This window comes from Alosa pseudoharengus, unplaced genomic scaffold (genome assembly GCF_046254945.1).
Source record: "Alosa pseudoharengus isolate Yale_2024_CS ecotype anadromous, Long Island Sound unplaced genomic scaffold, YU_APseudo_1.1 YU_APseudo_1.1_scf_6, whole genome shotgun sequence".
Classification (NCBI taxonomy): domain Eukaryota; kingdom Metazoa; phylum Chordata; class Actinopteri; order Clupeiformes; family Clupeidae; genus Alosa; species Alosa pseudoharengus.
The window spans coordinates 28,085,801-28,098,199 of NW_027468848.1; the positions used below are offsets into that span (position 1 = coordinate 28,085,801).

Genomic DNA, 12,399 nt, shown 5'->3' on the forward strand with positions numbered 1-12,399 from the left:
AGACGGAATGATGATGAGCAAGAGGAGAGAGGGAGAGAGGGAGGGAGAGAGAGAGAGAGACGAAGGAAGATAAAGAGAGAGAGAGAGAGCGCACACCAGGGAGAGTAAAGGAGGATGAGGTAAAGAGGTAGGGAGGGAGTGTGCGCGAGCGCAGAAGGCAAGCGGAGCAATGGACAGAGAGCCACAGAGAGCCAGGCCCCTTCGCTAGCAGTGCCAGGAGACTCGGTGTGCCAACGTGCGGTGCGGCCTGCAGGGACTGGCACAGCTGATCCCCCCCGTCACTGACTCCCGACATGCGGGTGGGCCCTGTCACACCAGAGCGTACCATCTGGGCACAATAACGGGGGGGGGGGGGGGGAAACGGGTGGGAGGCGAGCAGGAGCAGCAAACAGAAAACCTTCATTAAATATTCAGCCTGCTGCTGCAGTTTGCTGACACCTCACACATCAACATTTTTTTGGGGTGGGATTCTTTTTTTTAGCTATGATGTGGATTTTCAAAATGGCAACTTGACAGAAAAGGAAAACACACACAGACACATCCAATATACTCAAAACACCTTGAGATGTGTACACCGAGAAAGTAGTACATGCCAGTCCACACGGGTTCTCCCATTAACTGGGGACATCACCAAAAGTCATCACAACAAATTGACCTATTTCCAAACAGTGGTATAACCACACACAATCTTTTCCTTGTCTCTAGAGACAATAGACCTGTTTCTTGCAGAATTCAGTGAAAATGTACAATTTCAGTACACTTTATTTGGATAACTCTCTACTCATTAAGTCACACCTGGTGACCATATCAACCCACTCATTAGGGCGCTGTCATGGCAGTACCAAAAGATTGAAGAGAGACACCCTATTACCTCCCCCATTCAGACAAAGGGTAGAATATCCTACATTAATGGCATGGTAATGGCAATGGCATAGTCCTACCATCTCATCATTATTCTAGAGGACCCAGCAACCAACCCAATCTGATTTAATCTGTACAGGAAGAAAACTCAGCCTCCATCCCAGCCTAAATTTATCCCACGTAAATTGAACATAAACAGGTGAACATGTAAGGGCTATTTTGTTGTTATTGCTGTTGCTGTTAATGTTACTGTTGTTGCTGTTGTTGTTGTTGTTGTTGATATTTTTGTGGTAGTAATAGTAGGCTACTAGCAGTGGTAGTTGTTGTTACTGTTATTCTTAGTACAGGTAGTAGTAGTAGTAGTAGTAGTAGTAGTATTGATGAAGGCCTCACAAACATCAGGCCTGAGAGCACTCTCCTCCTCCTCCTCCTCCTCCTCCATCATGCGTCCCATCCCAACCAATTTGTGCAATTAAGTCAGAGCCAGCGCTTCCTGGCTGTGACGTCTGGGCCAGGCAGAGGAGGAGGCAGCCCGAGCAAATCAGCTTGATGATGCCTCTTCATTAATGGACTGTAAGGAATCAGGCTTCTCTGGGGGACTGTGACATCTAGCCAAGCTTACCGTTAATGCACCGGTTTTCAGGGACTAGGCTAATATTAAGAAAAACATCAACAGGTAAAGCATTTGGACTTATATTAAAAACTGAATAGGTTCTCCACAGGGGTAAACAGAATATTTTACGGTGTGACAATAACAAGCTAACTACGAAATTACTCTGGCAGTGGCAGTGTTGTGAAACAAATTAGTTTATATGGGCCTATTTTTCTTCAACAAATGTTTGGCCGTGAAAAACCCATGCAGCCTGTTTCACGCGCAGCAGGGACGATGATGCTGCGGGGGCTTATCACATGAAACAAGAACTTCCTTCTTCCATCTCAGTGTGCCACCTTTGAAGACAGGGTCAAGACAGCTCAGAGCACAGTATCCTTCCTCAGATGCAAAAAGCTCTGTTTTCACAACATGTCCACCACAGACAGGCTACAAGCATTCTGGACAAAATAGTGGACAGCATCACTCAAACAGATCAAAAATCTGAAAAACAGCACAGCTGTGGTATACAATACAATATACTACTGTACCATACCAACTACTAAGGCAACATGATAGTATAAATAGCCCAAAGCACAGACTGAGCACAGAACTGAGAACTGCAATAACAAAAGTATTGAAAAATACAATGCCTGCTTTATGGTTTATTATAATAAAACTACAGACATCAACAGATGCTGCTGACTGCCATAACTGCAGACATAAAACAAACTGGGAATAGCAAACTACTTCAGAATCAAAGTGGTTAGACAAATGTGACACATCTAAATTATTCTAGGTAGCACTATAATGATGAGTCAACGACCATAGTACTAACTTGGAAAAAAGATTACTTTTGTCCTATATTTAGCAAATAGTAAATCATGACATCTGACACTTCCAGCAGATGATGCTGACTGTATAACCAAGAAGTTCAAATTGTGCAGTCTCCGGATACTAAATATCTGCATTACACTAAAGATCACACACAGCTGTATGGCTGCTGTGCATTCTTCACATTTACAGGGAAGGTTTCATTCCATATGTTGTGTGGGTGGTGGTACAGCTGATTAGAATGGTGAGCTTCCAGAAAGACGGCAGAAGACAAATATGGCCAAAACCGAGGGCAAATAAGTGCACACGGTTTTTCGGAGCCTGGGGTGTTGACAATCAGTAACATTCTACGGGCATGCTCCTATTTTTCGCAAATCTATAATCGAACTACCTCTGCCTTCTGGATCAGAGCCATATAAAGGTAGCCTACCTTTATATGACTCTCTCTGTTCTGGATCTCCCATCTACATTCTGTCATGGAACGCAAGCACACAACTAACCGGAGTTGACTATTTCCCTTACCCAGTAATCTCACCGATTCATGTCAGAGCGACTGAGGAGACCTACATTGACTGCACTGATACAACACACTCTGTTTATTGTTAAAATGTTGCGAACACTTGCACTGCGTAATATGTGTCCGCGTAAGAGACATTCTGGGAAATTACAAAGTCATCCATCACATAAGCTAGCTTGCCAGCCACTCTTACTCTAGCCGCAATACAGCATCTGATAGGGTAATCATTTCACGCCAATTTGTTTATCAATGACTTGCATACTCCGTTATACAAAACCCCCTCTCCAACCTGGCATCTAGTTAGTGAAGGTGAAGCTATTTGTTCCTGTGGCCTCATTTCTAATGTCAACCATCCGCAAGGAAAAATGTTCACTGACTGCAATCCTCTGTGTTTAGATAATGCAAACCATTTTTTTCACAACTAGCCTAATATTATTCTAGTGTTTACGTAGTATCAGTTAACAAGAAGTAACACCAGTCACCAAACCTGTCCAGTGGGCTGCTTGGATGGATCCGTCGAGTAGGCTAACCTTAACGTAGAAGCTACCTTGTTTTTATGAGCGGCAGGCCCTTTGAAGGGAACTAACGTTGGTTTAGATAATAAACAAAACCGGTGACCAGATATTCTGATACTTAACATATGAAACAATCGACTGACAACCACTGGGGAGGTATCCAGAAGGGTCCCATTTGTGCATTAAATGTGAAACGCCGGGAGGGACGTATTTATGTCTCAAACATTGTAGGCTAAAAATCGAATAAACGTTAACGTTACATTATGGATAGAGCCGACAGCAACCGTGAAATAAGTAGCTGTCACATAGTAACGTCACTTCAGTTACGAACACAATGGTTGGATGCAATGTGATTGTTTTTACCCTCTATGTCTCAAAAATAGTATTTTCCTTTGGAAACGGATACTGGCACTGACTAGAAGCTAGCGTTAGGTGGTGTCCAGTAAAGCAGAGCAAGCTAACTCTTCATGCAGCAGTCAAATGGAAGCATATCTGGGGTTCTGAGCTAGCTTGCTGCCTGGCTAACCTACTAGCGTAGCCAGCTAACGCTGTTTCCAGTGGTCGGATATCATTTTGTGACTTACCAGTAAACCTGTGTTTTGGTCGATAAATTCCCAATCCAGGAGCACCAGGATTATTTACAGAGTGTCAACGGCACGCTTCGACTCCTTTTTCCATCCATAATTGACACATGATGCCACAATCTTAATAAGTGGTCAATGTTCCTGTTCCTTCAGATAGTGGCCATCTTTAATCCTCAACATCCCAACAACACAATCTCGTCCCAGGTCCAGCAATACTCCTTCTCGGCATTATGGGTAGTTATACACAGCGCCCAAAATAATGCTTAGAAAATGCTGCCATCTGCTGTATGAATGTTCTACTACGTAGGTTGAACAGCTGCACACCACGACACAGCCTTGTCCGCCTAGACTGAGAAAGTCATCTGTCCCCAAGGCCATACAACTCTTCAATGCTTCACTAAAGGGAAGAGGAGAGATAGACTTCTCTGCATAGTCTGTCTGCCTCTCCACCTTCTTCATGTTTGTGTACTGACTGTCCACTGGCCTACTGTTTTTACTGCTACACTGTTTACAGGCTATATTAGCACATATGCACAATCCCTCCCTCCCTCCCTCCCACAGCCTGCAATGGCTTTATTTAATAGTTGACCAATGGCTGTGTAACCCTATTACCTTAAACCTATTCTTGCACTGCTATAAGTTTTTTTTTATATATATATATATATATATATTACTATGTCTACATTATTATATTTATTTAATGCTGGTCTCTAGACTTTATTCTTGCACTGTTGCACTTATTTATTTGCACCATCACCATGACACACACTCTCATAGAGCAACTTACCATGCATACAAGCGCCTCATGCTTATTCATCCTTAAGCACATTCTGTTTATATTTGATTTAGTATTTTTTTATCTTCTACTGTCTTTATTGTTCAGTGTTTTATATATACATATATTACTTTTTATGCTGTAAGTGAATGTTGTGTGTGATGTCTGTATGTTACTGAGACCTTGAATTAAACCTTGGGTATCAATAAAGTATCTATCTATCTATCTCTACTTCTCTGACCACCACAACCTGCCATGTAGGCTGCCCTACTGTATAGTATCAGGCTTTTTCATTGTTCAAAGAGTAATCAAAATATTAAACATATCTTGATCTGAAGATAAGAGACTTATATGTAAGTCAGCTGTTAATTGCTTACAAATAAGATTATGCAATTTGACTTATTCTTACATCCATTATAGATATATAGTATATATTCTCTTCACCATTTTGTATACATTTGCTTAATTCACTATTGTCAGCACATCACAATCCAGATATGAACTTTTACTACGCACACTTGTCTCATTGAATGCCAAAATGCGTTACAATGAGTTGTAATCTAAATCATAATCAAGGTGCTTAAAAATTATAAATATTTTTTTTTTTAGTCTGCTATTAGTCACTAAAAGAAGTTCCTTTCTGAAGTAGCCTACCTCTATGCCAGGAAATCACTAACGTGGCAATAATGCTCACCCATAAATCCTAATTGTAGGCTACATAAGATGATTGCTCCAAATTCCATTGTAGATGTGTTTTCAGTACTGTACAGTTGGTGAAATAAGCACCAGTTTTGTTCCCACCAGGGAGGACTGACAACAAATTCAGGTTTTTGCCAAACAACATGAGACTTACACATTCGCATTAATGACAGAACTACCCAATTGATTGTCTGCTTCCAAGAGCTTACCGGCTAGTTTCCACTTTGGTTCTACATCATAACATCACCACAGCTATCTTATTCAGTGAGAGATACGAGTCTTTCTGCAAATGATGTTTTAATAGTATCTGTTTACAGGTAAACATGTTAACAGGGAATACTTTTGTGTAAAACTGCAAAAGGAATGACTGTAAAGAAATGACAATGATGTTTAATGCTGCACTGAGTAGAAAGGCAAGTTGTTAAGAAAAATGTCAGAAAAAAGACACATATTCAGAATTTGGTTAATTTGTAGGAAGAGAATGATTCAGTGATTCAACATGCTTCCATGAATTTACTGTACTCCTGTTTGATACATCCATAGACAGTGTGATAAAAATGTCTGTCTGGTGCCATCAGATCCGTAACCATCTCTGTGTGGTCCAGTTTAGGCATCAGGTAGAGAGACACTTTTACAGAGAGGGAAGTCAGGACCTCAGAGAACCTCATCGATGACTCCACCGGAACTATGATGTCATCGGTTCCATGAAGCAAGCCAAAGGGAGGGACTCTGCACAATGAACAAAATCAATTACAAAAACGTTTAAATCAATTGTTATTTATGTGTCTAACACTCTACACACAGTCATATTATTTCATGTTTCAAGTACATGTACAAGTATTTATAATCTATGGTAATTACTGTGTAAGTAACTAGCAAATAAATAAAAACATTGGGCAGCTCTTTATTTTTCACTACCTTTTTATCTTTTCTCCATCAAGTTTTTGAATTGCATGAGTAGGTGAGTAATAAGGAAAGTTCTGTACTCCATTCATGGCTTTATGCATGGTTGAGACATACTCCACAGCACGCATCTTTTCATGCTGATAATGGTCCAAGATGTTGTAAACTCCACTTAACCCTGGAAAGAAAAATACACATCCAAGATAGAGATTCTGACCCAAGAGCTTTATAATTGCCAACAGAAGTGGAGGAAGTACACAATTCCTTCACTTAAAGGAGAATTCCGGTGTGATATTGACCTAAAGTGTGTTGAAACATGATACTGAGTGACACATGATAACGAACATGATAACGAACAGGTATGATAAGGGATCAGATTCCAAAAATAAGTCAGTGGAAATGCATGGATTCAGTTGCTTCCAGTAGCAGCAACTGGAATCCATGCATTTCCACGGAATTATTTTTGGAATCTGATCCCTTATCATACCTGTTCGTTCATACTCGTCGCTCGACTTATCGTGACTAAATTCAAAATGGCGGCGAACGGTCAAATTCCTTAAGGTACTGTCTGTATAAATCGTCTTGTAAATAAACTACCAGTACTTTTTCAAAGTTCTCCATGTCTCGTTTTAAATGTCAAGGCCCTCGGAAATCTACCAATGAAGTATGGAGCTACTTTGAGCCTCGTAAATGGTGTAAAACAGTGATTTATTTGCATGGCTAGGCCGATGCCCGAGGCACCGCAACGAAACACTGTTGGTAGCATTGGCTAACTAGCGCCAGATTTCTGAGTGCAGGGGACAAGCCGAGGTGAGCTATGAGACATACGTTCACACTTGGTATCATGTTTCAACACACTTTAGGTCAAAATCACACCGGAATTATCCTTTAAGTGAAAGTACTGATACAACTTGTCAAATATTGCTCCAATACAAGTGAAAGTTGTGAAAACATACTATACATAACGTATTGAATGACAAAAATAATAATCTGTGTGCATGATTATCATGCTATGTGATGTTTTAAACACAGCTTTGGGAATGTATAATGGCTTAAGCAAGTAGTATGCTCCTCTGTGCACATTTGCACACATCAAAGATGTGCGCCATTGACGCACAGTCCCAATTTATGGGAAGCACACGAAACTTCCCACATGCGCGTTGATGACATAATTCTCGTCTCGTCACACTTTGCGTGTGCGGGACACAGACGCGGGAGCATGTCACGGCCTTTAGAATGTAGTGCAGCAACATATTTGGGGACATTGTGCACTATGGCTACAGGCATCCCAAAGTGCTTGGAGGAGAATGCACTATAGTTCTGCACTTGTCAGACAAGTGGGGATTGGGTGCCATTTTACCATGTACTGAAGCTTAACATTTGTGTTGTGTTGTGGCCAAGTTCAGTCAGTATCACATGTTTTGTGGCAGGTTTGGAACTTGGTCTTTTGTCAACTTTGGATTTAACAGTTGGCTACTTGATGACGTTGACTAACTCAAACATTTCTCCACGTTCATCAGCTAGCTATCTGGCAAATAAGCCAAGCTAAGCAGCAGTTGGAATGGTTCTTCGAGAACTGGTTGAAGTTGTGTTAAATGTTAATGTGGGTGGGAGCAAACAGACACTGTTTGCTTCTTTTATTGGTGAAAAGGGTCGTCTCGTGGGGACTCATGGGCTTTTTTGTATTTCAAGAACAGGAAAGACCATTCATCACAAAGCTTTAAGATAACGCAGGAAAGAAGCAAGGAGGAAATACATTAACTGCACATTTTCCCATATCTCTGAGACCAGTTGTGGCAGTTTTCATGTCTCTGTTGCTGAGTTTCGGGCATCAAGAATCGCCAAGTATCTTCTAGAGACTGTTTTGAGTATTGTATGCATTAAGTTTAAAGGTAGGCTTATTTTTTACATAACTCACCTCAAATGCATTAAAACAAAAGTAATGAGCGACTTTTGAAAATGTAGGGGAGTAAAGTAAAAAAGTTGTTAGAAAAATAAAATAAATACTCCAGATAAATAAATATTAAAGAAGAAGAGCTATATCTACCGACACGGTAATGTTTCACGATTCTCGCGATATTTGTCGTGGCACCGCTCCTGGAAGTTGCATGGTTGGTTTTCTCGATAGGGACTCACTACGTCTATGCGGTATAGCTATGCTAGGTGAACGATTCGCCTATTACAAGTTTGTTTACCATCAAATTGGCTTCGTAAAGGTGAAAACCTTGCATAGTGTGCCTTTAAGTATTTGAACTTCGTTACTTCCCATCTCTGATTGCCAATTACAATAGCTTTTACATAGAATGCTCATTGTACAACTGTGCTGACAGGTGTCTATCCAAGGTCAAAAACAAATACAATTGATAGCCGTAAGTCTCCTTTTACCTATGATTCCCTTGACTGCTGAGGTAATGGCTGTTTGTTTAGCTGCCTCTATACCAAGCTCCTCTGCTTCGTCTATAAGGAACAGTGTGGTCAGAGCACACAGGTGTGCCCCTGCTGAGTGGCCGATTAACACTATGTTGTCCTGAGGGCAGAAATTAAACATTTCTATTAGGAAGCCCTTATAACACATCAAAAACACAAGGAAAAAATGGTCTCCAGAATACAACAGCACTCTTTAACAAATAATCCGTTCATGTTACATTATTATTTATGTTTCAGTATTATGTCTCTTTATACGTTTCATATAGGCATATTACATATGTTTTATATAGGTTTTATATAAGCATCACTAGCTTTATTACTGTTGCAATTCATCCAGTCTTCATGCACAATAAATAAACTGCATTCGCATTCAAGCTTACCTTGTCAATATTGAACTGCTGTCCTTTCTCCCTCACCCACAGTAGGCTGTCTGATATGTCCTCGACCATATTTAATACATTCCCCTGCAAGCAAAATCACACAGTAACGGCATGCTTCCTCAAACACAAGACAGAACTAGTGTCACACTAACATAGCACAGAAAATGCTGACCATTTTAAAGGCAAATAAAAGCAAAACTTTGCTACCTCTGGATAAATTGAGTAATCTGGGCAAACCACAGTGGCATTGAGTTCCTTGGCCATCTGGAGAGCAAGCAGACAGTATGTGCTTCTCTCTCCTGACCCCCAAGCACCACCATATATAAACACAACCACAGGCATGACTTTATGTTGATCCATGCTTGGAGAATGGTATAAATCCAACTTCTTGCCCCTTCGACCAAAAGTGATACCCTGAAAACAGATGTGGGTCATCATTACAGTTTCTTCCTTCTCGGCAGAAATGTTGAAAATGACCACTTACCATTACTATTAAAGGAGCACTATGCGCGTTTGGTCTAAAACCTGGGAGCTTGCAGCCTAAAAGGCATGCATAACTAACTGCAAACACCACCCAGAGCCTTGCAGGCACTGCTAGAAGCTTGCTAACATGCTAACTGGTGTCTTATGGTGATAGCAAGCAACGCTGTGCTGTGAAACATTTTCTTAATTATTGCACTAGGATCCAGCCCAAACACATAAATGCATAGTGCATATTATACATGGCTGGTGGGAACCGCATGTTTATCTGTTGTTCACATGGTCTTATACCATCAAAATGAATTTGAAGATAACTAAAACTAGTTGCTTGATAAAAGTAGACCGCAAAATGTTGCATTCGTGTTGTAGTGTTGCTTTAACTTCATACACATATACACACACACTAGCGCACAGAAAGCTTACAATCTTACTTTTACATAATGCTTGTTGTTGTCAACATTCTTGTACCAAGACTTCCACTGGAAATATAGCCTGCCATACTTGAAGTATTTCAGCATCTCCAGTACTGCTCTTGAGAGGCAGTATATGCGTCTAAACACACACACACACACACACACACACACACACACACACAAATCATACCATCAGATATAGAGAATGACAGAAACATACTTTCACAAATATCAAAAACTTTTACATAACATTTTCTAAATGTAACTATGTTAATGATTATGCATAATGCATAATGATTATTACATCAGATATACAGAATGACAGAAAAATACTTTTCACAAATATCAAAAACTTTTACATAAAATGTTCTAAATGTGACTATGTTAATGATTATGCAAACGATAATGCAAGGTAAGGCAAGGCAAACGAAAATATATACTGTAGTATGTGTGTGTGTGTGTGTGTGTGTGTGTGTGTGTGTGTGCGTGCAAGCGTGTGTGTGTGTGTGTGTGTGTGTGTGTGTGTGTGTGTGTGTGTGTGTGTGTGTGTGTGTGCACTTTGAAATGTGGCAAAGGGAAAATCAACGTTATCATCAATATCACCAAGATTATCAACAGCCATTTAGCATAACCATCTGATCTAAAGTTTAGCTTAATGTATGAAGATACACTTGTAAGTAGGTTTATGTAGATTGCTACAAAAGCACAAGGTAGACACATTTTCATCACTTTGTTAGTTGAAGGTTAGTTGAAAAACAACTAACCTGGGCTTCAGACCCTCAATGTACTTCTTATAACCTGGTTTATTAGGCCAACCATACAGCCACTGAGCAACAAGTGAAATGCCATAAGGAATCCCAACAAACATGGCACCGGCAGCTACCGGTAGGGAAACATGGTATTTCAGGACAATCCTGGAGACCGAAGCCACAACATGTTAGTGCATTAGAATAATGCAGTAGTCAGACTGAGTACTATGCAACTTCTAGAGAAGATTTTTCACTCACATTGTTGGTAATGTATGCAGTTATAGTCCACCACAGTGTTCCACTTGACAACTGGGGTTCCAACAGGCAACGGCAGGTCCAAGTATTTTAACAGGTCCCTTTCATGGCTGTTCAACAGTCTTCAAAAAGATGTGTTATGTCATTCTTTTGCACGTGCAGTGTTGAATCACGCCCTCTACTGTTAGTGAGTGACATTAGCCTAGCTATGACATTGGACAAGGTTTGCTATACAATAACCATCCTCATACACATATTTCAGATTCAAAGCATTTCTAATTTGTAGTATACTATAGCATAGCTTGTCTGCTGAGTTTGTGTCTTTTGAGAATAAAGGAGTCGGTATCCAATATCAGATAGCTTGACTTATAACAATTTGTAGGCCCACACAATATTGACAAGAAAGAATGCGTTTGTGTTTTTGCTAGGAAGACAACAGACGACACGCGAGATCGCCCAACATGGCCAAAAGCGGCAGTTTATTGTAGTTAACCTTTAAAGGGTCTGAATGTTAAATAGCCTACAACTTACCCTGAGATGCTCGCAAGAATATTCTCGAAGAATGCCTGCCGGTTATAGCACAAAGGCAGGCTAACGTTAAATATCAAGGTTGAATTGTGTCCAAGCTGTGTCGAGGCAGAAAATATGCGCCACGCTGCAGCTAATCGTTGAAATCTACGTGCGCATTATTCTCCTCCGCGGTGGTTTCATCAGGATAGCCTGCATGTTATTGCTGTAATAACGGTGGCATACCGGGCAGGTACACTGGCGTCGCGACGATGGTGCCAGATGTCTTCCTGGTCAGTGGTCAGTCGCTTCACAATTACAGTCTCCAATTGGTGGTTAATCTTTAGAAGGCGGGACTATGAAGCATTTAAAACATGTCATTCAACCTACTCCAGCGCTACACACCAGCTGTAAACAGAGTAGCTTTTTGAGTGCTGAGCTTTCCACTAATCGCTGGTTGCTGGTGTAGAAAATAAAATGTTTGTCTCCAAAACAGGTAGACATTAGCCAATGAAAATGCGAGTAGCATGGGCTACTTTGTGGAAAAGCTCCAATGAAAATGTGAAAAATGCATAGGCCTAGATCCCACACAACCAGTTTTGAATGGCACAACAAAAATATATGAACGTCACTACTGAATGTAGGGAGAGGAATGTCTTCCCATCTGCAACTTGCCTGTTCCTTTTTACTTCACAGTGTTTTTGTCACAGAATGGCAGATGAAATATGGCAACAGCTGCAGTGAGGGAAAGCCTAGGCTAATAGCCTACTAAGAAGATGGAGTGCATGTCTAGTGTAAACCCGATTGACCCAATCCATAACATTGTTACGTTTTTTGGTTGTTGTTTCGTTGATTGATGGATCTCACTTTTGTGATCGGAGGCAGTAACAAAACTTAAACTTGTGAGGAGG

General features: G+C 40.7%; 1 protein-coding gene across 2 annotated transcripts; it reads right to left on the reverse strand.

Annotated features, from left to right (window-relative positions):
* Positions 1 to 5,686: 5,686 nt before the first annotated feature.
* LOC143105683 (uncharacterized) lies at positions 5,687 to 11,789 on the reverse strand. Of its 2 annotated transcripts, none has more exons than XM_076269752.1 (9): positions 11,513 to 11,789; positions 10,985 to 11,103; positions 10,742 to 10,891; positions 9,996 to 10,116; positions 9,292 to 9,498; positions 9,085 to 9,168; positions 8,663 to 8,804; positions 6,293 to 6,455; positions 5,687 to 6,103 (listed from the first exon to the last, which is right to left on the reverse strand). In XM_076269752.1, coding segments are annotated over exons 2-9 (1,104 nt in total). In that variant the 5' UTR covers positions 10,987 to 11,103; positions 11,513 to 11,789; the 3' UTR covers positions 5,687 to 5,868. The 2 variants fall into 2 exon arrangements, with proteins under 2 accessions (XP_076125867.1, XP_076125868.1); XM_076269753.1 differs by having other exon boundaries at positions 10,985 to 11,162.
* Positions 11,790 to 12,399: the final 610 nt, after the last annotated feature.